At 44.1% G+C, this 27,924-nt stretch overlaps 1 protein-coding gene across 3 annotated transcripts in view; it reads right to left on the bottom strand.

The window, feature by feature from the left end:
• Nucleotides 1-1,321: 1,321 nt before the first annotated feature.
• SLC45A2 (solute carrier family 45 member 2) overlaps nt 1,322-27,924 on the bottom strand; it is a 34,652-nt gene continuing 8,049 nt past the window's right edge. For 2 of the 3 annotated variants that reach the window (XM_047767400.1, XM_047767411.1), the window contains 5 exons: nt 14,813-15,141; nt 10,866-11,009; nt 9,817-9,940; nt 4,294-4,508; nt 1,322-1,605 (listed from right to left, as the gene is read on the bottom strand). In XM_047767400.1, coding sequence (XP_047623356.1) covers nt 1,381-1,605; nt 4,294-4,508; nt 9,817-9,940; nt 10,866-11,009; nt 14,813-15,141 — 1,037 coding nt within the window. In that variant the 3' untranslated portion in view covers nt 1,322-1,380. The remainder of the gene's footprint in view (nt 1,606-4,293; nt 4,509-9,816; nt 9,941-10,865; nt 11,010-14,812; nt 15,142-27,924) is intronic. The other variant, XM_047767419.1, reaches the window with a different exon arrangement.

The following is a 27,924-nucleotide window of genomic DNA, read 5'->3' as shown; positions in this document are numbered from 1 at the left end:
AGGGATCACATACCACACTTTAACTTGTAAAAACATGTGGGCAAATCATTCTGCACCATTCAGGCACATCTGGAGTTGTGCAGACAAACCCTTATGAAGGACCGGAGATGGGGCATCTAAGTCTAGGGGAGCCTCTAAATAGTGACCCTGGCTGTCATTTATCTAGTGCAAAGCAACTGCCAGGCTCCAGGCTATGGACTGCTCTTACAGGAAAAGGCAGAGCCTGAAGGCTTGGGTTCAAGGCCCAGCTCTGCCACTTAGGAGCTGTGTGCCTTCAGACGGTTTAAGTAACACCTTCTCTGCCTCAGTTTCCCCATCTGCAAGTCAGAGATCAGTAATAGCAGTCTCGCCCAAGATTGCAGTGTTAACGAGGGCAAAACATCGAGAATGGTGGTAAGCACTCCACAACTGTTAGGTATTATTAATGGTCACAACTCTCTGAGTTAGGAATTATCACCCTAAATATAAAGGTGAATAAGTGTGGCCTGAAGGCTCCATAGTTCGCTGAGGAGCAGCCCAGCCTACATCCCAACCAGCCTGGCCCTAACACTCACTGTCTTTTCATTAAACCACGCTGCCTGCTGTCAAGAACTTGAAGGGGTAGGGCTGTGCAAAGCTGCTTCTCCCAGAGAGAGATATCCCAGGAGAAGTGGGAGGCAGCTCTTTGAAAGGCTTCCATATAGACTCCTGGGTATAGAACAAAAGAGCAGGCAGCAGCGAAAGGTTTTTATTTTGTCAAGAAGATGAGCTGTTTCAAAGGGGTAAATCCCCCAGCAAGAGATGTTCCAGCCTTCTGTCAGGGATAGTATTAATTAACAGGAACTAGTTAGGAGCCATGTAAATATGAATTAAATATGAGTAAATTAATATCCTAAAATAAATCACCGGCAATATTTTGAGTAACAGTGAATTTGATGACAAATATGAGCCCTTTAACTATATAGGGACCCCCTCTCTTTTTTTTTTTTAAATCACATCACAGACTATATCTTGGCATCATAGGTATGTGCCAATCTGCTTCTCAGGTTTCATCAAGGCCTGAAATGCCCAGTGGAAAACAGACCCCGCCTCTACTTTTCGCTGCACTGAGATGCAGGGAGAAAGGCATTGGAGGTGCTGTCACCTGCAACTTACCCATTGCCACCAGTGAATGGAGGCATGGCCCAGGCTCTCTTGAGACAAATGATGGCTGAAATATGGAACCTGTTGGGCAGAGGGTGGGCCGGCAGGGAGGGGTGGGCAGACGACCACAGCTGCAGCCATATCATAGCACAGGGCATCCAATGGGCAGACACAAGAAATGCACAGCTAGAGCAAAGACTGATTTCCTGCCATGTATTCCACCGTGTCTGAGGTTAGGGATGAGGTCTCTTTATTGACCTAATCTATATATCTAACAAAGAGAGCCACAAAGCAACAGCCGATCAGTGCCACCGCAGAGGCCGTGATCACCACGACGACGACGCTCCCGACCATGTTGACCAGAAAGCCCAGGCCGCCTCCGACCAGGATCTGTGCCAGCTGCACCATGCAGGTGAGGGCAGCGCAGTCCAGGCCCTGCCCCCTCCAGCTGCTGTCCAGGCCCCCGCCCTGGGTCTGCTGCCTCTGCAAGGGAAGCACAGGAACAGCATTTCATCTACACCAACTGTCCTCCAGAGCAGAAGTCAGCGAGCAAATTTTTCCTATAAAAAGCCAGATAACAAAGACTTTCAGCTTGTGGATTTTATGGTCTTGGTTTGTAACTACACGACGCTACCACTGCAGTGCCAAAGCAGCACGAGTACATAAACAGGGTGGAGTTCCAACATCACTTTATGACAGCAGCATGTGAATGTCATGTAATTTTCACTTGTCACAAATACTATCCTTCTACTGATTTTTTTCAGATCATTTAACTATTTTAAAAGAATTCTTAGCTCATGACAGACTATACAAAAAAAAAAAAGAAAAAAGAAAAAAGCAGGTGGCAAGCCACATTTGGCCAATAAGACAGTTTATCAACCCCTGATTTAAGCATCACCTCCATGCCTGGATCTGTCTTAACCCCACCTGCCACAAAGTCTTAAATTCCACCATTAACACCTATGGCAGTTAGATCGTTCAGAACACAAAATTTTCCTCTTCCTAAAAAGTCATTAAAAGCAATATAATAGAAACTCAATAAATATCCCATTCTTTCCCTTCCTTAGTGTTGAAAGGTCAAGCATTTTTAAAAGGATTTTGAATCACAGTTTATATGAAAGAGAAGCAACATAAAAAAGCAATTCAACCTTTCAAAATATGGTTATTTGGTGAGTAGATTAATATTTGGTTACTATTTGACATCTGGTCTGAATTGATTGATAATATTGCCTTTTATTGGGTATTACATGTGTGTGTTAGGCCTTGTGCAAGGCTCTTTAACATATGTTGTTTCATTTCATCCTTACCAGCTCCCTGGATGCACGTATTATCATTAACTCCATGAAAACAATAATACTACCACCTACCATTTTTTAAGTCTTTGCCAGGTGCCAGGTAGGCATAATGCTAAGTAGATTACCAACACTACCTTGTATCATTTAATTTTTCAACAACTCTATAAAGATGGGTGTATCCTTCCCATTTGATTGATTAGAAAACTAAGGCCCAGAGTTTGCATGATCATTTCTACACTATTAATTTTTTTTTTTCTTTTATCTTTTCAGGGCTGCACCCACAGCATATGGAGGTTCCCAGGCTAGGGGTCCAATCAGAGCTACAGCTACCAGCCTACGCCAGAGCCACAGCAACGCCAGATCCGAGCCACATCTCCAACCTACACCACAGCTCATGGCAACGCTGGATCCTTAACCCACTGAGCGAGGCCAGGGATCAAACCCGCAACCTCATGGTTCCTAGTCGGATTCGTTTCCACTGCACCAAAACAGGAACTCCCCTACTAAATTTAAAAAAAAAAAAAATCATTGAGCAAAAAAATACATTTTATCCTTTGAGTAAGAAAGGGAAAATAAGAAAAAATATTCTTATTTGCTGGATTTTCATTTTAAAATACTGAAAAGATAGACCAAAACCTGGTTACAGCCCAGTCCTGGGGCTGGCTTGGGGGGGCAGAGGTAGGGAAAGAGTGGAGGGAGGGGTAGGCGGGAGCCACTTAATGCACATTGTGTATCACTGTGGTTGTTGAACCATGTGATTGTATTGCCCTATCCAAAGACAAACTCATTTTAAGTGATATTTAAGTGAATAAAGGACTAAATTCCCCAAGGTCATATAGCTGACAAGTAGGGAGGCAGGTCTCTCTGAGTCCAAAGCCTATGTGTTTCTGCCCTAGGACCAGGTGACTCCCCCATGGCAGGATGGTTCTTAGTTGTCTCTTTAGCAGCAAAGGCCCTGTCATGCGCTGAGACCTTAGTGACACTGTCTGCCAGGCAATGAGGACAGCTACAACTCTTACTGGACAGGTTTCAATGCCTGGTGCAACGCTGCCCTGCTGTGCTCGCCAGATCAAATGATGGAAAAGAAGGCCGGCACTGCAGTCTCCGGGACATGTGTTCAGCATTTTTGCAGCTTCATGTCATGATGGATTAAGCTAATAGTTCTCTCTTTAGCTTTTACAGTTAAGGAAATGTAAGACTAATTTTCAGGGGGAAAGTTGCATATTTTGATAAGAAAAAGGGGTCATTTTAGGGCAGAAATACACAACCTAGTGCCCTTTTGGGGCACTTAGGGTCTCGCCCTCTGGCTTGAGTTCCAAGGCAGAGATGGGGGACAGGCCTTCCCAGAGGCAGCTGGCGGGGTGACCCCCTGCGACCAGCTTCCCCCCTGCACACAGGGCATGACTTAATCAAACCCGGACTTCCAAGGAAAGTGTTACTCAACCAATAACTCCTGGAAAGTCCGCCATGCACCCCTGCAGCAGTTGAGGGTGGGGCCCTCGCTGGGGCATCCAGAAATGCTGCAGGTACGCCAGACATGTCATAAGCCCAGAGTTCTTTGCTTGGTCTCTTGTGATTGCGGGCATTACCAACCCCCGCCCCTGCTTTCCTGATCTGACAAATGGCAGTAACAGTACCTCGTACCTTTCCAACTGCTCCCAGGTAACTAGGGCTTCCCTCCTGGGAGTGAGGGTGGGCAATGGGGGCTAGGAAGGCCGTCATGCCTTGGCCAGATCGTCATTACACCTGGCTGGACATTTTAGTGCTGCTGTTTCAAAACCCCTATTTCCTAGCCCTGCTCTACACATTGCTACCAAGTTCCTCAAGCCTTCAGGTGAGTCAGGATGTTGCTCAGCACACAGGTTCAATAACGCACCTGCTCCTCCTGCTCCTCGCGGTGGTACATGGCAATGAGGTTAAAGGGCACGGTGTACAGGGTGCTGGACATCACGCCAAACGAGGTGCACATGACCAGGGTGGAGTAGACATTTGGGAAGAGCCCGATAAATCCCGTCCCCAGGCCAAACAGCAAATACCCCATGAAGTAAAGACCCTTTAATCCGACGTAGGGAACCAAAGCTTTCTGAAAGTCTGTGGGGAAAAGAGAGGGAGAAATTAGAGCTGGCAGTGCCTCACAACAGTTCATAATTTCAGACAACCTTTCTTTTCGAAGATTCCCATTTTTAAAAAAAGTCTTCCTTTGATACCGAGTCAGGAACAAAAGGAGCTCCTTATCTATGCTTGAAAACAGCCAGTTTGTGGAAGGGAGAGCGGGAAATGGGCTTGCTGGGTTGGGTTTCTTTTCTGCAGGAAGGACCAGGCACCGTGAAGTGGGCAGCGGAATAGCACCAGGATGCAAAAGGGGTGAAAGACAGCCCGCCTTGGTCATGGGACCCTGAGCCCACAAGACATGGGAGAAAAATGAGGCTCTTTCTGATTCACAGACCTAGCTTAACAGGACCCAAATTACAATCCAGGTCTGTCCCGGCTTCACAGCCCAAAGTCAGATTGGAGGAAATTAAAACAGCCTGACTTTACAGAATGATCCAAGTCATTGAGTTTTTTGCCCCCCCATCCCCACCCCCTGAATGCCATCTGCACAACCTGAGAAGGAAGGAATGAATGTTCATCATCGGTGGACACTTTCCTGACTTGCCAGCTCTTCCCAGGCTGGCGGGGGTCCTGCTGCACCAGGCGCCTCCCCATCACTGGCGGCCTCACTCTCTGTGGACAACTTCCAACGTCCACAACTTCTCAAAACCTCATCGGGAAAATGGAACTAATGAGTTAATGGTGGGTATCATTATTTCAACAAATACATACTTTGCTGAACGTGGTTGCCTCTTAGGTTCCCTCCCAGCAGGGAGACTTAGCTTGCTCATAAAGATATCATGGTAAAGCTCATTTTTAAAAACAGAAAACTCTCTTTTTTTTTTTTTGTCTTTTTAGGGTCACACCCACAGCACATGGAGGTTCCCAGGCTGGGGCTTGAATCAGAGCTGTAGCTGCCAGCCTAAACCACACCCACAGCAACACCAGATCCAAGCCAGGTCTGTGACCTACACCACAGTTCATGGCAATATCGGATCCTTAACCCACTGAGCGAGGCCAGGGATCAAACCTGCATCCTCCATAGATACTGGTCAGATTTGTTTCTGATGAGCCACAACAGGAACTCCAGAAAATTCTGCTTTAAAATATTTTACTACGTTTTCCACTCCACTGGGGAAAATTCCCAAACATCTCATCTTCCTTTTTAATTGGTTGGTTTTTTTTTTTTTGATTGGAAACACATTTTTTCCCAATTAATTTGTTGTTTTTAATCCAAACTTTCCTTATCTTTCCCCTGCCCCAGTCTACTGAAAGGCATGAACCCAGAGGATAAACAAAAGATCGATACTAGAAATGGGCCCATTCAAGAATGAAATTCTCCATATCCATTCAAATAGTTATTGAATTAACACTGCATTGACAAGAAACCTAACCCGTATCATATTTGTATCAGTGATGAAACCAAACACTGTCTCAGGTCATAGCATGGAGTTATTAAAATGTTACATGAGCAACATGGCTTCGCTACTACTGATTCATGCCATGCTCGGAGAGCTGTTGTCAAGGCTGAGAATAAAAGTAGTATAAATCTAGGCTCATGGAGTTCCCATTGTGGTGCAGTGGTTAACAAATCCAACTGGGAACCATGAGGTTGCAGGTTCCATCCCTGGCCTTGCTCAGTGGGTTAAGGATCCAGCGTTGCCGTGAGCTGTGGTGTAGGTCACAGACGCGGCTCGGATCCCACATTGCTGTGGCTCTGACATAGGCTGGCGGCTACAAGCTCCAATTAGACCCCTAACTTAATACTTATATTTATGCAGAAAAGGTAATCTGAGTTGTTGCAATACCTAAAAGATACCCTCCAGCTTCATTATAGAAATGCTCTCACCAAGTATGTAGGACAGCCAGGAAAAAGGCCAAGCAGGATAAGGAGATATTTGGAAACCTATCTAACTTCAGTACAAAGACTGCAAGCCTGGCAAAGAAAACTGTATTCATGAAGAGAACTCAGTAAGTTGAAGGGCCAAGAAGACCTTCGCCCTCCTGGGTCTGATACCAACTCCCACTGTGCCTTTCCTTAGGATTGGAGGGAAATGACTGATTTAAGCACCGGCTGTGAAGAGCAGGGTATGATATGAACAACTGGCTTTATTTCAGTACTCAGCGTTGCTGTTCTCATCAAGCTAAGCATGCCTGCTGCACCAAGGAGCTTAGCAACCACCCCCCATCTCTTGCCCCAGCAGCCATACTGCCCTGCCAAGCTCTGCCTGGAGAGAAATTCTGGGTGTACATCTTATGTTACGTGATGCGTTCAAAATACAAGGTTATATAGTGTGCTCTGGAACCGAAGGAAATGATTGGTTCTGCCTAGAGTGGCTGGGGTACAGAGGCAAGAATTGAGAGATTGCATAGAGGAGGGCATTTTGGAACTGGGTCTAAAAGCATGAGTAGGAGTTGTATGGGTTGGGGGAGGGGTATAAAGAGCAGTTCAGGTGGAAAAAAATCAAGAGGAAAATTCACAGAGAAGAAAGTCTGTGTGGTGAGTCCACGTGGGAGTTGCTGTGTGGCACAGAGAGAGGTCCAAGTGTGAGCCAGGCCAAACTATGAATCCTGGAGTGCCAAGATCAGGACTTTTACTCTAGTTTATGGGCACAAGAGCCCCTGAAGATGCTTGGGAAGCTCTGGCTGGTATTTTATAAAGCAAATTTTAGTTCTAATTCACAATGACAGGGATCCCATAGATTTATACACTGATATAACTTTGGAAAACTATTCATACAGTAATCTATTTTGTACACAAGGATTTCAACTAGAAAGGCCCTAAAAATAACATGCTTAATTTTCTTTTTTAAATTTTTTTTTTTTTTAGGGCTGCACCTGCAGCATATGGAGGTTCCCAGGCTAGGGGTTGAATCGGAGCTGTTGCTGCCAGCCTGCACCACAGCCACAGGAACACCAGATCTAAGCCATGTCTGGGACCCACACCACACCTCACAGCAATGCTGGATCCTTAACCTACTGTGCAAGGCCAGTGATCGAACCCACAACCTCATGGTTCCTAGTCAGATTCATTAACCACTGCACCACGACGGGAACTCCTAATTGCCATGAAATTCTACAAGCACTCAAACTAGACTAGTAGAAGGGCCCCTAGAAAAGATTTTTGAGGGGAAAAAAAAGTTAAAATTGGAGTTCCCTGGTGGCCTAGCAGTGAAGGATCTAGTGGCATTGTCACTACTGTGGCATGGGTTCTATCCCTGGCCCCAGGAACTTCCATGTACCACGGGCATGATTGAAAAAAAAAGTTAAAATTGACCTAAAAGTAAATGCTAATGACTTGTGGGAAAATGTTTTCCTCTCACAAGAATGAAAGTAGTAATTAATAGTTCCTTTTTCCCCGGCTCTTTGAAAAGCACAAAGAGATTGCAAGATGGTAAAATTTATGGAGATTCCTTTTGGTCTAATGCATCCCTGATTCTAGGTATTTGAAATTGTCCTCCCTGGATTTTCCTGAATTTGTACAATCTAAGGGCAAAGAAGGGTTTTGTTACCTGGACCTGTAGCTTTAAGCCACCGTGATTTGGTTACCATAAATCTTAAAATAATGAACTTTATGGTTGTATGGTTATAGAGCTCATGAAATATGTTTATATTAGGTTCCCTTTTTCCTGATTGTGCTATATTTTAAGAGACTTCTTTCTTCTTTCTTCTTCCTTCTTTTTTGGTCTTTTTGCCTTTTATCTAGGGCTGCTTCCCATAGCATATGGAGGTTCCCAGGCTAGCGGTCTAATCAGAGGTGTAGCTGCCCGCCTACACCACAGCCACAGCAATGCAGGATCCTTAATCCACTGAGCGAGGCCAGGGATCAAACCTGAAACCTCATGGTTCCTAGTCAGATTCATTAACCACTGTGCCACGATGGGAACTCCGGAAGAGATTTTCTTGATCACAAAGCAGCTTTCCTGCTGTGCTATGTCTAGGCAAAGGCTACCTGCCAGGCTAGGGGTCTTTACACACATTCACACTCCTGCCCCACAAGAAGCACATTTCAGTGACTGAACGATGCCCCTGAGAATGGAAACACAAATTATTCCCCATCGCTTCTCCCCCTCCCACCTGGGCCATACCCCTGCTATCCCCTGGGCCTGTCCAAAGCCTGGAGCTCTGCAAGCGGAACCACCTATTCTCCCCTCAATGCTGGAGAAGCTCCCAGATTTCCACCCCAAATGGGGAAACTGCATATGCTTTGCAGGCCAGAGTTTTCACTTAATTCAGTGTGTCACAAGCTTAGAGATTTCCATACACATCAGCAAGCACAAAATGAATCTATGTGATGCCCTAGAGGTGAAGTACATCCATTTGGACTTACACAAAACCAGTCCCCGAAATCCTCTTGTCTAATGTGTCCTCAGTTCTATGAAACTTAGCTAAGCGGGAATTAACATGATCCAGACCCCAGGGGGAAAGCTGGTGCCTGGGAAGGAAAGCTGCTGTTCTCAGAAAAGAAACTCATGGACTTGGAGAACACACTTGTGGGTGCCGAGGGGGAGGGATGGACCTGGATTCTGGGGTTAATAGATGCAAACTATTGCCTCTGGCATGGATAAAGCAATGAGATCCTGCTGTATAGCCCTGGGAACTATATCTAGTCACTGATGATGGAGCATGATGGAGGATAATGTGAGAAAAAGAATGTATACATGTGTGACTGGGTCACTTTGCTGTACGGTAGAAAACTGACAGAACACTGTAAAGCAGCTATAATGGGAAAAATAAAAATAATTTTTAAAAAATTTTAAGTGTAAAAAAAAAAGAAAGAAAGCTGCTGTTCTCAACAAGCAACAGTGCTCTGGTAGCATACCACCTGGTCCATCTGAGCTAAGGTCTTTTCCCATGTTCATTTCATCACGGAGTGTATTAACCATCCCTCCCATTTTTGTGTCTTCTATAAGCCCAAGAAGCACATCTATGAAACTCCACCAGGGTTCTTACCCCAGCAGAACACGGGCCCACTGTTAATCAACACTCTCAGCTGCGACTATGTTTCATCCAAGATTTCACACCTTATTTACAAGATTTCCTTTTAATTTCCAAAGAGTCTTGCTCAGGAGCCCCCTGATTCCAAAGGACAAAGTAATCACGGAGGAAAATGATACCCAGAATTCACTATGGAAAAGGCTGCTTGATGCGGTCCTTTCTAAGGGAATCATTTTTCCTGATCTCCATATATTTACCAAGAATCTAGCATGTGAAAGAACAAAACATACACATGGAAATATAGACACATAAAATCCAAGATTCAGACTAGAGCCCTTCGAAGACTCTTAGGAGGAGGAGACTTACTTACAAGAGTAAAGTGAGGAAAACACGGAGTTGATGCACAAGCCCCAACACCCAACCTCGACCCCTCTTTGGTAGATGAGGAACTCTGTAGAGTTGTGTGCACTGTAGGGGTCCCCATGGTACACAATCTGAAAGAGAGATTTGGGGCCATGGAGTTACAAGTGCAGGGTGGTGAGGACCCCTTCTCACACGTTCTGCTTCTCCACCCCTTCCTGAGGCACAGACCTCATCCTCCCATGATGGTGTCACCCCTTTCATCCTTTCACACCTCCATTCAAGGACCCTCCCAAGAGCCCCATGCTCATTGCATCAAGTTTAAACAACATCCCCCTGAATTTTTGGCACCCCTCCTACTTAACATCTGGCCCCACTCAGCTTAGGCAACCCTGCTACCCATACTCTGATTCAGCTCACTCCTCTCCACATATGTCATTCCACCTTCTCTCCACTCCTCCCTCTCCAACTCCTACATACCCTTCAAGGCCTGACTCACACTGCAACCCCTTTGTTAAGCCTGCAGTTATCACTATAGTTCACACTGATGTTTCCCCATTTGTTGACCTTGACCAAGTACTGGTCCCATGATGTGCTCTAGTTGTGTTGAGTGCAGTAACTTCCCTCTAGAACCTGTTTGTAAGTCACTCCCTGAAGGCACTCTTTTCTTTTTTTTTTTTCTCTTTGTCTTTTCTAGGGCTGCATCTGCGGCATATGGAGGTTCTCAGGCTAGGGGTCTAATTGGAGCTGTAGCTGCCGGCCTACGCCAGAGTCACAGCAACGTGGGATCCAGGGATCCAAGCCGCATCTGCAACCTACACCACAGCTCACGGGAACGCTGGACCCTTAACCCACTGAATGAGGCCAGGGATCAAACCTGCAACCTCATGGTTCCTAGTCAGGTTCATTAACCACTATGCCATGATGGGAACTCCAAGGCACTCTTTTCTATACTCCCATCACATCCATCCCAGAGGGCAGCCCAGAAGAAACTCCACAGGTGCTGATGGAGAGACTGACATGTGAGATGTTGAGCTTGTGCACAGACGTGTCTGTTACCTGGCCCATGAAGTCTGTGAAGAAGAGCATGTTGGACAGGAAGGCGGTCCATCCAATGAGGTGACTGATGCAAAGGCAGCGGTAGTGGGCAGGCATGCTCACCAGTGCCCTCAGCAGTGACTTTATGGTCATTGTCCTCTGAGTCTGAAATAAAACACCAAAAAGGTATGACATTGAGTGTACACACCCAGCCAGCCATGGGAACCCGCACATAGCCAGACTGTGTATCTGTCAGTTGACTATCACACAGGGTCACACTTTCTGGGCATGGACCCAGGTTTCCATGGAGGGGTCTCATAGGAGATGTTCTGTTCAGTATGTGTGGATATGTAGCATTTTCAGACCCAGAATGGAGTTTTGGGAACAAAAGGTCAAAGGGACTGGAAATGGAGCTTGCTCTGGGCCAAGATGTAAGAACCACTGCATCGGGACAAAGCTCATTGACCTAAGCCAGCCCTTAGATGATTCTAATTCTTAGATTTCTTGACGCTTAAAACCTGGTAGGCTGAATTACAAGATGGCCTCTATGATCTCCCTCTTCATGACCATGTCCTATTACCTGGCAAAGGAATTTTACACATATAGCCAAGGTTACTAACCAGTTGACTTTGAGTTAATTAAAAGGGAGATTATCTGGGAGACCATAATCAAATCACACAAGCCCTTTAAAAAGCATAGGGTTTTCTCCACCTGGGAGCAGAAGGGGAACCCAGAAAGTCTCAAAGCACAAGAACTGCTGGCCACATGGAAAGGATCTGAGTGTGGCCTCTAGGAAATGAGAATAACCCCTGGCCATCAATCACTAGCAGGACAACAAGGACCTCAGTCCTACAACTCCAAGGAGCTGGATTCTATCTGCATGATCTCAGAAGCTGAACCTTCCCCATTTGAACCTCCAGATGAGAGTGCAGCTCCACCAACGCCTTGATTTCAGCCTCGGGAGACCCTGGGAAGAGAACCCACTGAGCCTACCCAGACTTCTGACCTACAAAACTGTTAGGTAATAAATGGTTGTGGTTTTAAGCTACTAAATCTATGAGAGCTTGTTATGTAGCAGTGGAAAACTACCATGTAGAGTCAATCAGCTCCCTGCTCTTGGCTGGTACCTCCTTTTCTTTCTTTCTCTGAATCTTGCCATCAACCATCACATGCAAATGAGCCCTATGTCAAGTCAGAAGGGAGACTATTGTAGAATACACATACACACACACACACACACATAAAATGAATACAGATGCCCCCTATTTTTAATCTAGACTTAAAAATTATGGTAAAACCAAAGGCTACAATTTATTAGTATCAGGAGCCTTGAGAGAATGAAAATCTTTGAATTATTGACACCACTGTTTTGAAATGCAAAAAAGGAAACAGCCTTTAACATCTTGTCATGTAAGAGAAGTAAGCGACCTCAGGAATATTAAGCAATCAGCTGCCCTGAAGACACTGAGACAATAAACATCAACCATGGTGGGTGGGGTGGTGGGTCTCTCTTGTCAGATTTTTATTTATTCTGAATCTCAACATAACAAAATTGGGTTCTGGCTAGTTCACTTATACGACAGTCTCCTGAGATTTTCTATTTTAGCTATAACAACATATTGCTTTATAACTCTTAACTTTAAATGATAATGCGTTTTACTTCTTTGATGCAGAAAATTCTATTTACTCATTGTAGGTTTGTTGTACAAGTTAATTCATCAATTTTTGTAGTATTTAACCTAATGACCATGACTCAAGTGATTTTTTATACTTAATCAGTATTAAAAAGCATGTCCATTCCCTTGGAGTTAGGAAAAATAACTATTTTCTGCATATGGAATATGGTACTTGTCAAAATAAATGTTGACCATAATAGAAATTCAATGCAGAATTAGTATTTGTTTCTTGACCATAGGAGGAAGAAACTAAAGGTGTAGACTGAGAAATAGCAGCCTGGTTTTCATGCCTCAGTCTAAGTAATTTTTCCCTTTCTTTCCCTTCTTTCCAAAAATTCAAAATTTTAAAAAGTGAATCTGACCAGTAAGTATTCAGCCTTATTCCAAATATTAATTGATACTTCTGGCCTTATACATAATTTCCAGCCTGCTCTCATTGTTAACCTAATTTCATCTTTCTTCTAAAAATAAATATGAGCTTCCAAATTGTGCCCAGTCTTTCTACAAAAGCTGGGAATGTAAATATTCAAAGCCCTTTTGGGTATTTTAACTCAAAATGAAAACTCAGCTGGCATGTTTTTCATGACTCATCAGTTTCCTTGGTGAAGCCCTTGCAATGATTCTGAGCCCTTGGGAATTGTTTTACAGCATGCATTGTGCACCTTTGTGGACTGGAGATTGGGTGGTGATAGAAAAAGGCTCAGGACCATCAAGGGAGAGAGAACTGCACAAAAGTGTCCTCAGAATACTGACTCAGACCAACCATTGAAGGGAGCAACTGATCACACAGAGGAACTGGAGATGGATTTTATGTAATCTGGTTTGAACACTGAAATAATTCAGCCCCCCTGCCATGAAAAAAAAAAAAATCCCAGTTCTCAAATTGCACAGCCACCCTCATTCTGGAAAGTAATGACTTGGACAAACAATGATGGCCAGGGCCCTGCCGCAAAACAGTGGAGTCTCCCATTAATCAGTTGGAGGCTCCCAAGGTGCACATTTAGAAGAGAGGAGTCAGATGCATGGCTTTGAGCCTGAGATATGTCAATCTTTTTTTTCTTACTTTGTTTTCTTTTATTTTTGAACCACATAACAGAACTATTCAGAGCCTACAGGGCTGTGCATGTGGCACCTACTAAGAAAAGTTAATTGTATTCGATGCATTTCTTTTCTTAATAGTGTGGAGGGTTTTATGTTTTTCAAAAGACTCCCACTCTCTTGATTGCATTTGATCGTCACAAACAGCCTGGGGGTAGAGTAGAGACAGCCTCTGCTGGGTGACTCTTTGAGGGCCAGTTATAATCTGTCAGTGGTACAAAGAGGCAGGCATAATCTGTCAGGGTAATATCTACTAATCTTTAGTAAAACCCTGCCTTGTATTGTTCCTTAAACTCTGACATGATTTTTTTTTTTTATTTTCAAAGTAAGACTTGTCTATTATAGAAATGCTGAATATACTGAAGGGGTGAGAGAAGAAAATTAAAACCACCTGTTAGCCCATCACCCAAAGACAATAGTTTCAATTAACATTTTGGGTACATGTCCTTTCTATTTGTTCCTTTGTATCTGGGGAGCTTTTTCCACAATAGAGATCACTTTGTATACGTATATGTGTTTTATCTGATATATTTAGTCTTAAATAAATCTTCAAAAACATACCCATCTCTTAATGAGCAAGTGATGGGCGAATGGATTCCATTGTATGGCTATTCCATGAATCCCAGGCAGCCTTGCGGAACTACACAGCAAGGGAGCTCCATCCTCACAGATCTGCAGGGAGTATGGGTGTTCACCCCAGGCAGCCTGGAGCCAGGAAGGTCTTGGCAGGTCTCTGGAGACCTCGCTTCTTATATTCTGTCTACCTACTGTGAGATCACAATAAAATGAAGGCTTCACTCCGATAACCTCTTAGTTCCTCCAGTTCCCAACCCAGGGATGCTATCATTGGGAAGAACAAATTTATACTCCTCATCTAAGAAGTGAAGATATTTCTTGCAGCCTGAGGATGATTCCAGGCTTCTTTTATGGCCTAACATTTTTCATCTGGCTTCATTTTCCCTGGTCTGATGCTCTGAAAAGAGGAAGAGATAGGAGGATTACAGGAAAATGCACCCATTTTTCTTTTGGGTGCAATGTTTTAATTCCAAGGGTTAATATCTGTTGGGGATTTGAGGATATTCAATTAGACGTCACAAAACCCTTCACATCAAACAAGCCAACAAAACAAAGACAAAGAACACTTTTTGAAAATATGAACAAAAGGCAAGAACGAGGATATTTTGCATTTTTTACCTGTTCAGCAGGAGGATTTTTGGTTTTTCCTCCCTGCAGTGCCAGCTCTGGGTTTACATAACCATTTTTAACTTTCTCAATAGACCCATACTCGTACATCCTGTCTGATGACGATGCAGGGTCCTGGGGGGCTTGCCGTGGGGGAGTGTCCTTTGCAGTATCTTTAAGTGGGGCTTCAGGGATACTGCACAGATGGATAATAAAACACAAAGTGAGCACCAAGGAGGAGAAGAAGAACATGACCTGGAATTCTGTGCCCAGCAATCTTCCCAGTTCCAGATGGGCCCAGTCGATGGCACCCAAAAGGTAACCCAGGGCACCGCCCAAACCTGCAAGGCAAGAAAGAACTGTATTAGCATAACTAGAAACCATCTTTCTTGGAGTTCCCATCTTGGTGCAGTGGAAATGAATCCGACTAGGAACCGTGAGGTTGCAGTTTCGATCCCTGGCCTTGCTCAGTGGGTTAAGGATCCGGTGTTGCTGTGAGCTGTGGTGTAGGTCGCAGACGCACGCGGCTCAGATCCCTCATTGCTGTGGCTCTGGTGTAGGCTGGCGGCTACAGCTCCGATTCGAGCCCTAGCCTGGGAACCTCCATATGCCTTGGGTGCGGCCCTAAAAAAGACAAAAAGACAAAAAAAAACAAAAAACAAAAAACACCTTTCTTTTCCATTGTGAGGGGCCTCTGGTTCACCAGGCAAGCTCCTGAGGATAGCAGAGGTGGCCTGGTTATGATTGGAGAGGTAACACAGGGGAGGCTAAGACCCCTGGGCCAGGAGACAAGGGTTCAAGGCCTGGCTCTAGCATGCACCTTGGACTTCCACACTCACAATGTGGGGATGATAATAAAAGAGTAACCTACTGATAGGGTCACAACTGGAAAATGAAATAGTTCCAGACACATAGTAAGCATTTAGTAAATACCGCCACTATCTGAAGTCCTATGGTCTTTATAAACTGCACTCTCAACACTGCTTAAAAACTAAAATTCCTCTGGAATCTAATATACGGCACAAATGAACCTTTCCACAGAAAAGAAAATCATGGATTTAAAGAATAGACTTGTGGTTGCCAAGGGAGAGGGGGAGGGAGTGGGATGGATTGGGACCTTGGGGTTAACGGATGCGAACTATTGTTTTTGGAATGGATTAACAATGAGATCCTGCTGTATAGCACTGGGAACTATGTCTAGTCACTTGTGATGGAGCATGACAATGGGAGAAAAAAGAATGTATACATGTATGTGTAACTGGGTCACCATGCTGTACAAAAGGAAAAAAAAAATGTATTGGGGAAATTAAAATAAAAAAAGTTTTTGAAAGAACTAAAATTCCTGATTTTAAGGCCCCAAAGAAAACCAATTTCTGAATGTAATAAAATATAATTATTGAGATTATCATTTATTAATAAGCTTCTTAACGGTGACATAAGTTTTCAAAAATCAAATAGCCTTGGACTCTATCTTTTCTCCTCTATGAAAAGCTAAAGGTGCTTATTCCCAATTGACGGCCTCAGAAAAAATAAAGTTTAAATACGCATTTTCTAAAATTTTACTATCCTCTGGGGTCTTTCTGGGGCTTGTTTTCTCTGCTTATACTTAAAGATGGAGGGACAGTGTGACCCGAGGGACACTGAGGAAGGACTCCTCAAAACCAAACCTGCCCTAATGACCTAATATTTGAAATCCTCTTATTAGTGGTTCATTCTTTTAGGTTGCTGGGGTTTATTGTTGTCATTTGTTTTGTTTTGTTTTTACAGCCGTACCTACTGAGCCACAATGGGAATTCCCAGGTTCAGAAAAGAAAATCATGGACTTGGAGAAGAGACTTGTGGCTGCCTGATGGGAAGGGGAGGGAGTGGGAGGGATTGGGAGCTTGGGCTTATCAGACACAACTTAGAATAGATTTACAAGGAGATCCTGCTGAATAGCATTGAGAACTTTGTCTAGATACTCATGCTGCAACAGAAGAAAGGGTGGGGGAAAAAATGTAATTGTAATGTATACATGTAAGGATAACCTGACCCCCTTGCTGTACAGTGGGAAAATTTAAAAAATATATTTAAAAAATAAATAAAAATAAAAAAATAAAATAAAATGAGTGAATGAGAATATCATGACATAAAAAAATAAATAAATAAAAAAAATAAAATGCAGTGCTCCTGGTATGGGCAAGGCATTGCACTACTCGGGCCAAAGAAGTCAGTGCCCCTCAGACAGCCCTTCTGGAGGCAGGACCAGTGACTTCCAGGAATGCTAGGCTGCAGTGAGAGTAGACTATGGGGTGGAGGATGTCCAGGGAAGTGAGCAGATGGATGCCAAACACACCTTCTACCTGCATCACAAGCTTATGTAGGGCTGATCCTCTGGTCAAATGCCTTGAAATGTCTGTCTTTCATCATGCCTTCCCAAAGACAAGTATCTACCTAGTCAGAGCAGGTTTTTGTTTGCTTGTTTTTATTTCTTGAGTGAGTGAAGGCTCCATTTTATTTCCCAGGTAAAGATGACATCCTCACAAATCAGGGAATCAAGGAAGAAAACAGATCTTAATTTGCTATCTCTCTCTCTTTTATTTATTTATTTATTTTGATTTTAGGGCCACATCTGCTGCATATGGAGGTTCCCAGACTAGGGTTCGAATCAGAGCTGCAGCTGCCAGTCTATGCCACAACCACAGCAACGTGGGATCCAAGCTGCATCTGTGACCTACACCACAGCTCATGGATACTAGTTGGGTTTGTTACCACTGAGCCACAACAGGAACTCCAAGAATTAGCTATCGCTAACCCTAAACACTTAAACTTAATAAACCCTGACCCTAGGAACACAAATCTGAATGCCAGTTTATCCAGAATGGTGGGAGAATGGATGATTCTGGTCACTTCACATTGTGGCTAGATGCAATTTACCATCAAGGGCATTTACAGACGAACAACTGTCTAAGCATTCAACTCCAAAGATAGAGCATCATAATCATGCCCTGAGTGCCAAAGCATTTCAAAGAGGAATTATGGGGAATAATGGCAACAGGGTGCAATGACAGAACACATGTTCTCTGCCAGGAAGAAATATGTGGTCTAGCACAGGGACCTGCTGTAGAGCACAGAGAACTCTGCCTAGTATTCTGTGATAATCTATGTGGGAAAAGAATCCGAGAGAGAATGGATATGTGTGTATGTATGACTGGGTCACTTTGTTGTACAGTAGAAATGATCACAACCTTGTAAATTAACTATACTTCAATAAAACTTAAAAAAGAAAAGGAAAGAAAGAAATAGGGAGTTCCCGTTGTGGAGCAGTGGAAACAAATCGGACTAGGAACCGCAAGGATGTAGGTTCGATCCCTGGCCTTGGCTCAGTGGGTTAAGGATCCAGTGTTGCCATGAGCTGTGGTGTAGGTCGAAGACCCGGCTTGGATTCCGTGTTGCTGTGGCTATGACGTAGCCCGGCGGCTATAGCTCCTATTAGACCCCTAGTATGGGAACTTCCATATACCGCAGATGCAGCCCTAAAAAAGGACAAAAGACAAAAAAGAAAAAAAAAAAGAAATATGTGGTCTAGTTGTGGGTGATGGGCACATATATAAACAGAAAAATGGCACCTACGGTGACCTTTTTGGATGGCAAGTGCCCTGGTAGCCTCTGAGAGGAAGGGGAGCCCTGAAGGTGGTCACACTGGTGCTGATTCAGAGGGCAGTTCTGGGATGTGTGGTGTCTCCAGATCACCATTAGACAGTGATGCTAGTCAATCGTGGAAATGCTAAGGATGTCAGAGGTCATGTGCTGAGCCCAGCATTCAACCAAAAAGAATGTACTCAAAGTCCAACATGATCTGAGGGTCTGTCTAAACCAGTGTTTCTCAGTCTCAGCCAGGCTGACATTCAGGGCTGAGTGATTCTTTGTTGGAGATCACTCTGTGCATTGCAGGATGTTCAGTGACACATCTGGCCTCTCTCCACTAGATGTTAGTAACCGCAAGCATCTCCTGACATTGCCCAATATCCCCCAGGGCTAAACAGGCCCCAGCTTAATTAACACTATGAAAAACTTACACATTCTTTTTGAGAAACCATGATTTATAAGTAGACCAAGGGTTGTCATATTAGCACTTAGTTCTCCTATCACATATGCCTCTTTCCTTTCAACTTATTCCACTGAGCAGAGGAAATGTAAAGAAGAAAAGCCCTGCCCATCTGAAAGAACTGATACATGAAATAAATCCTCCACTGTGCAATTGGATGATGGCTTTAGGTTATGAATATAAGTATATGAACATAATGATGGATTTCTATCAGATATTGACTTCGACAACTGAGCTCTACGTTTGGAGGGTTTCCTAGTCTAGCTTTATGTCTACAGGCACAGCATATTTCAGTAAATATCTACCAAGCCATAAATATATGTAAAAAAAACCCTCTACTATCTTTGAGAATATAAACGCAAATAAGCCACAGCACCCCATGCCCTCCTCCCCAGAAGGAAGTTTCAAGTGGAAAAGCAGATAAGTAAACAGCTACTTTCAAAACCCTGTAATAAATGATGTTAGAACTGGGCTAGATGTGGGCTGAGTACTCAAAGAGTATAGAGGAGCTCTGAAGGATGTCTATCATTGGTGCTTAGTTAAGGGTATCAAGATGAGGCTGCTGGTTAATAATTATAATAGAAATCCTCTTCGTTAGCCAGGAAGCTCATGAGAGTTCAACATATCAATGAATCCAAAGTTTGTAGAGGCAGAAGGATCCCTCTGCAACTCATCTAGTTGAACTAAGGAAACCACAGGCTCCAGGGGGTAAGTGACAGGAGACCACACAGAAGGAAGGGTTTACAATTATGCCTGATTTCGATTCCCACCTGCGTGCTTTCTAATCATGTGACCTTGGAGATGTGCGCAAGGTCACATGATAGAAAGCACGCAGGTAGGAATCGAAATCAGACATAACTACCATCTCCTCTGGAACATGGGGGCTGGTGATGCTTCCTCGTATGATCCTCGTGAGGGTTAATGTGACAATACACGGAAGGCACCAGCACATACAGTGGCCGAAGCAGGTCCCAAACCGAGTGCCTGCTGACTTCCTCCAGAAACTCTAATTGCAAAGCCTCACCTAGAAACAGGAGAACTGACCATCTGCCTGGAGCTGGACAAAAAGGCTTAGGCATTCTAGACCCAGTGACTAGAATTGGTGAGGTGGGAGTGGTATTCTGAGGGCTGAGACCTGGGCTTCCCCAACGTGGCCTGTGGCAAGTATTGTGGGAGAAATATGTATCACAAACCTGGAAGGAGTAAAAACTCTAAGTGCCTGATTTTTAAAATATCATTTTGGAGCAGTGCTTTCTAAACTTTAATGTGGATATGAATCACATGGTTGTCTTGTTAAATACAATGGCTTCTCTTAGTCCATCCAGGCTGCTACAAGAACACCATAAACCCAGTAAGTAGCTTATAAAGAGCATTTATTTCTTGGTTCTGGAAGCCAGGAAGTCCAAGATCATGCAAGCAGATTCAGTGCCTGGTGAGGGCGTACTTATTCACTGACAGCCAACATCTCACTGTAATTTCACTTTGCAGAAGGGCAATGGGAAATTTCTGGGGCCACTTCTATAAGGGCATGAATTCTGTTCATGAGCCCTCATGACCTAATTACTTTCTAAAGGCCTCATCTCCAAGTAGTATCATGTTAGGCTATTCAACATACGGATTCTGGGGGGAACACAAGCATTCAGTCTGCAACACAGGTTCTGATTTTAGAGATGTAGGTGGAGTCCTGGGACTCTGCATTCCTTTCAAGCACTGCAGTGACGCACTGATGCTGCTAAGCCAGATGACAGAGCAGTTTCCAGTCAACCTCCTCCATCCTCATCTGATATTCTTGAGAATGGGAATTTATTGTCATCAGATATTTTATCAACAATCCACACGTGATAAAGTTATGTGCAGTCCTGTAAAACGAAGGTTAGCTTGTAGACATTAATAGGAGTCTGAGATTTACAAAGATTTGTGTAGCCTGGTAGAACTATTACAGAGGAGTTATAGTTTTATTGCCTTATAGAAGGTTAATCAGATTTCTAGCATTTTTTCCTTTTGCTAAACGCACACACTGATACACAAACATACACATGTACCCTGCAAGAACTTGGAGAAACTGTACTTTATGTCTTCCTTGTTGGTTCCCTCATTAATCAGCTAAGTAAAACATGCTACAAGTAACTGGGAGAATTTCCAATCCTCTCTTCTCTCAGGGAGGGGATGAAAGCAGGTCTAACTATTTTGTTTGTCCCAGAGCTACTGTGGGGCACAGCTAAAAGTTAGAACATGCCCTGAAGGAATAGCAGGCCTTTGGGGAAATTGTTGCAATAGACTCTATATTCAAACTCTGGACGGAAACATTTAACTTTGTTCACACCTTCAGATACAATAAGGGGTAGCAGAGAGCTGTAGGAATTCACTGAATGCTTTCCTTTTTGCTTCCTCTGATTAAGCCAAGGATTTTATCTTCAAAATAGTCTCATAAACAGGAGTTCCCGTCGTGGTGCAGCGGTTAACGAATCTGACTAGGAACCATGAGGATGCGGGTTTGATCCCTGCCCTTGCTCAGTGGGTTAACAATCCGGCGTTGCCATGAGCTGTGGTGTAGGTCGCAGAAGTGGCTCGGATCCGGCGTTGCTGTGGCTCTGGCGTAGGCTGGTGGCTGCAGCTCCGATTCGACCCCTAATCTGGGAACCTCCATGTGCCGTGGGAGCGGCCCAAGAAATGGCAAAAAGACAAAAAAAAAAGTCTCATAAACAAACCCTCGTCATCTCAGCTTCAACAAAGGCTAACTCCAAGTCCCACAGCTACACCCAGACTGCATGTATCTCTATTGCCAATGTCAACTTCACTGGGGCTCCTGAGTCAATCCCCAGGCTATTGGCCAAATCATAAGCTGGAACATTCAAAGGACATCTTGTGCCACACTAGACAATCAGCCTTTACAAAGAAGGCTTCACAAGGGGTCCAGCTTGTTGCTCTTTCACAGAGCCAGTCTGTGATATCAAGCTCAGACCAGAGCCAAGCCCATAAGAATGACTGGCTCGGCAGACAGATATTATATTTCATAACTAATGATGCAACTTTGGTTCAAAGAAATACATATTATTTTTTCTTTAGTCCATAACTGTGATAGGAAATATAGAAATACATATTATATGCATTATTTTTCCTTTGGTCCATAACTGTGATAGGTAAAATGGGAAACTGGGAGAGTTTGGAGACCAAGGAGTCTAAAGAGAGTCTGTCTGAGTCAAATTCTGCACCTACCACGTGCCTGTAATCACCTGCTTCAGGTGTGTGACTGAACAATCTCGATAGTGAGGGTCAAGTCAGGAGAGCTCACAGGGTGCTTGCTGCTGGCTACTGACCCTCAGCAAGGGGGCAGATTAAGACCCCCCATATCCCAGGGAGGAACAGGAGAGCATCATTTTAAGTCTTTTCTTCATGTTGAAAAAACAGCAATGAAAGTAGATTAGGTTCCTACCTATGCCAAACACATACATACATCCTGGAGGCTGACAGCACAAGGAAAGTCCATCAAAATGAAACACATGCTCTGTTTAAAGAGAGACAATATGAGCAGACCTCACCTAACTTTTGATTTAGAAGGCAACTTGTCTCTCAAAAGATGTGAGATAACATATTTAAAGTATTAAGCACAGTTTCCAACTACCCACCACTGCCCCGGTATTTCACTGGGGAAATTCACATTCAAGCTGAGCCAAGAAGCCCCATTGCTTTAGGGGAAGGACATGAAAGTAGCAACCAGAGAAATAAGACTGTGTCTCCTGGCTTCTGAGTTTCCAAAGCCCTTAAGCTCCAAAGGCATAGACAGTAGATACAGCAGGATATGTGACTTAAGCACAAGGCTTCCCAGAGTAGGCAGGCATCTCTGATGGGGCTGGTGAATCCCTGAGGCAGTGGTGGTTCTGCTCCTTGCTCCCTGGACCTAGTTGGGGTTGAGTGGTGGGAGATGAGGAGCAGAACCTCCTGCAGAAGGCTTGGGGGATCCAAGAGCAAAAGGGACCAAGGCCTCATTTCCTGGAAAGACCCCAGGGGAATGTTAAGACCTCAAGGAAGAAATGGCTGTGCAGTGGGTCTAGAGAGATGAGCTGGTGTATGAGGCTCGGTCCTACATGCTTGAGATTTACAACTCACCCAGTCCTTACAACAACCCTCTGAGGAAGGTGCTACTGTTGACTCTCATTGCAGGTGGTAGTTAAACGTTCTAGAAAATCTCCATAAGCACTGAATTTGTGCCCAGTAAACTACGGGGTTAAGTTCCAATGAGACTCTAGTTTCATTTTCATCAACTAATCAACCGTTTTTCTTGTTTCTGTTTAAAGATATCTTACTTAATATACAGTTGTCTCATTAATCCATGGCCAACCGCACTCTAACTCATACCTGAACAAAACTTGGGCACCTTTTTTCTCCATAAGGCACATCACAAATTTTCTGCATTTATGAACCTGAGAGAGCATGTTCAGCACCACATTTGGGGCCATTTTAAACAGTGAGATCATCAAAAAGAGGGAAAAAATACAAAAAAAAAAATTGGTACTAGATTCACCACGAAAAGAACATCTGTTCACGCTATGAAAATCAAAGCAAGAAGGCAGAGTGTCACCTTGAGCAAGCTCAGCTGGGAACCCGCATGCCGGGGGACTCTGTTTTCTCCCCTTCAGTCTGCACATACCTACAAGTGAGTGTGAACAAGCTGCAAGTATTGCGTTTGAGCTCACTAATAGGTTTTAGTGAGCAGATAATACCACGGATATGGAATCCATGAATACCGAGGATCCACTGTATTTTTATGTCTATTTTAGACACAAGGAAACCAGAGCACAGAGAGTTTGCAGTTCACAGAGCTCACCTCACACTGGCAGGAGTGGGAGAAGCAGAAAGGCCTGCGGGAGTGGGGGGGAGTCGGTGAAAGCAGAGAATTCCGGGTTTCTGAAGGGGCCCTGCAGATGAGGATGAGAGAGAACGCCACTGCGACCAGTTCAGCCTGACCACTGAGATGCCATGGGCTGGGGGACATCCCAGTAAGTGCCAGGGTGAAGAGATGAAGCTCAAACCCAGATCCACCCTGCCCCGGAACACTTACTCTAAGCTCCCAAAACTCAGATGCAACCCTTGGGAAAAGGAGTATGAGAACATCCCAAAGGAACTGAGTTAAGGGTTTCTTTTTATTTTTTTATTATTACTCAATGCATTTTATTACATTTAGAGTTGTACAACGATCATCACAACCCAGTTTTATAGCATTTCCGTCCCAAACCCCCATCCCATCCCCCCAGCCCCAACCTGTCTCATTTGGAAACCATAAGTTTTTCAAAGTCTGTGAGTCTTATAGATCAGTGGAAGAGGATAGAAAGCCCAGAATGAAACCCATGCACCTATAGTCAACTAATCTATGACAAAGGAGGCAAGAATATACAATGGAGAAAAGATAGCCCCTTCATTAAGCGATGCCGGGAAAACTGGAGAACCACATGTAAAAGAATGATATTAGAACACGTCCTAACACCATACACAAAAATAAACTCAAAATGGATTAAAGACCTAGATATAAGACCAGATACTATAAAACTCTTGGAGGAAAACATAGGCCAAACACTCTGCAACATAAACCACAGCAATACCTTCTCAGATCCACCTCCTAGAATAATGACTATAAAAACAAAACATAAACGAATGGACTTCATTAAACTTAAAAGTTTCTGCACAGCAGATTAGGTTAAGTTTTTGCCACCCTGTGCCAATAAGTATAAACAGAGAAGAAATTAAATTAAATTTGGAATTTGGCATTCACACAGATTTTAGACATAAAGATTCACCCAACACTTTCTACTACTGAGCACCAGCTATACTGTAGGCTAAAAATTTGCACCAAAGCAATGCCAAAATCATATTCTTCTCTTTTTTTTTTTGTCTTTTTGCCATTTCTTGGGCCACTCCCATGGCATATGGAGGTTCCCAGGCTAGGGGTGGAATCAGAGCCGTAGCCGCTGGCCTACACCACAGCCACAGCAACTCAGGACAGCCGCGTCTGCAACCTAAACCACAGCTCACGGCAACGCCAGATCCTTAACCCACTGAGCAAGGGCAGGGACCAAACCCGCAACCTCATGTTTCCTAGTCGGATTCGTTAACCACTGAGCCACAACAGGAACTCCAAAATCATATTCTTCTTAATCAAACACATGCATGCAGAAAACAGAGGCTAAAAGCACTGAGATGGCACTTTGTGTTCCTGTGAAAGATGCTGGCGTGTCTAAGGCAATAACGGATCCCATAAAAGCATTCACCTTAAGTTATCCCACCATTTTTTCCAAAGACAAATTTCTTGATTTGAGGCTATGAAGGACTATTGCTACCCTAATTCAGATAAGATTCTTGAAACTTCTCATTTTCTGACATGACGCATAAAACCTGACTCCTGTTTCTTTTCTCACTTAAGGATTAGAAATGGCCAAGTCATTAATTGGCCCAGTTCTGGAGCCACAGAACTAGTATTTTAGTTCTGCACTGCAACAGCTATAATATACTGTAAGGTAAATTGCTGGGCATTTTGCAAAATGCTTTAACTCTTCCTAATGACCACATAACAGGGAACACCTATCCTTGAGGGGAAACACTCAGGACTAGACGTCATGAACTGAATCAGGCAGCCCTTGTGGACGCTGCAGGTCCTCTCGCTGCCCTTCATCCCTTACTCCAGCAGCTGCTGCAATGACAGGGAGAAGCCAGCCTTGGCCATCGTTGCTCCATTGCATCTGGACAGGGCCTTGCCTGAAGGAACCTACACTCAAGTGGGGGCAGCACCCACACACAGGATCACCCTCGGCCAGTAGAGACTGGGGCCAATGAATTCACCTCCCCTCCTGGAGGTCCTGGTGAGATGGATGCTGCCACTGAGAGCAAAGGCCAACTCTGCAATGCTTCTTGTCCTGGCCCATCCACTCCCCCATTCCCTCACCCTCACTTGCTGGAATCTTTTCATAAATACCTACTTGCATGCAGACTTTCTCTGGGGCTCAGATAAAAACATGAACTAGGTTGCTGGTTGGCTGGTTGGTCGGTTTCTGTCTCTAGTCTAGTCTACCATGATCCAGCTGTGTCACCTTGGGTTAGTCACCTCTTGGCAACACAGCTTCCTCATAAGTAAAATGAGGAGGTGAATAGAGAGTATTGGTCTCAACAGTATTTCTTCAACATATTCCCAGAACGATTCTAAGCACTGGTGATACAGCAACAAACAGGAAAGACAATGCTCCTGCCTCCAGAGATCTTAGATATTGGCTATTGAGGTAGATAATAAACAACAAACAAATGAACAAATAATATATTATCAGGTAATCATGAACATATCACTGAGAAGGGGCCACATGACAGAGATTGTAACAAAGAGAGGAAACCAAGCCCAGCCAGTTGGCATCAGGGCTAAGGGCTTTCCAATGACGACCTTGACAGGGAAAAACCACCCTCAGGGGATCCCTTCTCTCCCTTGCCTTTGAGATTCTTTGAGAGGAAGGTGCTGAAGGAGAAAAGAAATGACAGTCTGGAGATGGTAACTGTTTTGCCCTAAGTCTTACACGTTACCCTCAGAGCCAGAATTCCCGTATCCTCCATTTCTGCTCTGGCCACATCCTTGCCAAGCTGCCTGAATGAAAAGATGTGAAAGTTCACCAGGGGCAGAAACTTCAAAGGGAAGCCAGCTGATGAAAGAAATCCAGTCATGCAGCAATGAATGCTGAAGGAGAAGTTAAAACCGATTCTAACATGAAACACAGCGTCTTGCCGCTTGCATAAAAGGTTTGGTCAAAGGGACCCATGTCTAACCTTCACTTTCAGGACTCTTTTTTTTTTTTTCAGTTCTTAATTATTTCTAATCTGAGCCTTGGTTCACTTGCATTTTTATGCATACTTTGAAGTATTAAAGAAACAGAAAAGTTAAAAGAGACTGAGCTTAGCAAGCCACCCATTCCTCTTCCAAAGATGTACCTGGGGCAAGTTTCTCACTGAGTCATTATGTACAAATAAAACTTTTGCCAAATCCAGGGAGGGATGGAGGAGATGGATTAATGCAAACACCTATTGCTTAATCCTTTTAAAAGGTTCCTTGCTCTGACCTGGGACTCTTTGCCAGGATATTGGTAACTAACATTGTGTAGAGATTCCCAACGCTGTGAGGAAACGAAAGTTCAGAAAGGCTAAGGCGACTGGCAGGAGGAAGAGCCAGGATTTGAAGTGGGGCAGCCTTTCCCGTCATGCTCGTTCCAACCTTCCCTGGTGTGAGGGAGCCTGCTGCTAAGGATAACAAGGCCTTGGGTTAATTTTGCAACATACACTTGGGTAGAAGCATCTTAATGCAAAGGAGGAATTGCCTCAGGTGAGTGTGGGTTCCACAGCCACAGTCGCACCCAGAGGTAAAGGCATGGGGTAGAGGGACAAGGGGGTAGATCCACTAAACCCAGCATGGCTACCACATGTGCCAGGGGAGGAGAGCAGGTGGAGTTACCTTTCAACATAAGAGACAGAAGAAGCTGGAGAGGTAAAATGTCCTTGTGGGAGTTTCTGTTGTGGCTCAGTGGTAACAAATCTGACTAGTATCCCTGAGGATTTGGGTTTAATCCCTGGCCTTGCTCAGTGGGTTAAGGATCTGGCGTTGCCGTGAGCTGTGCTGTAGGTCACAGACATGGCTTGGATCCCGTGTTGCTGTGGCTGTGGTATAGGCTGGCAGCCACAGCTCCAATTTGACCCCTAGGCTGGGAACGTCCATATTCCACAGATGCAGCCCTAAAAAGCAAAAAAAAAAAAAAAAAAATCAAAAATATGCTGGAAAATATTTTGGCAGTGCACTTCTTGACACTTATTTGTAAAGCATTTGAAATTGTGGGGCTTGAACTACAGCTCTGAAACAATAAGAATTTCAATTTACTCAGCTTATTGGATTCCTCAAGTAAATGATATCTTGTTGATGAAAATCAAAATGGGCTCTGAAACTAAACATGAGTTTATAACAAAATGCTTATTTCAAGCAGAACGCTACAGCAATCTCTTTGCTAATTTCATGTAAATT

Source organism: Phacochoerus africanus, chromosome 1 (assembly GCF_016906955.1).
Source record: "Phacochoerus africanus isolate WHEZ1 chromosome 1, ROS_Pafr_v1, whole genome shotgun sequence".
Classification (NCBI taxonomy): Eukaryota; Metazoa; Chordata; class Mammalia; order Artiodactyla; family Suidae; genus Phacochoerus; species Phacochoerus africanus.
Note: the sequence above shows the minus strand (reverse complement) of the source record. Positions and strands in the feature narration are given on the sequence as shown.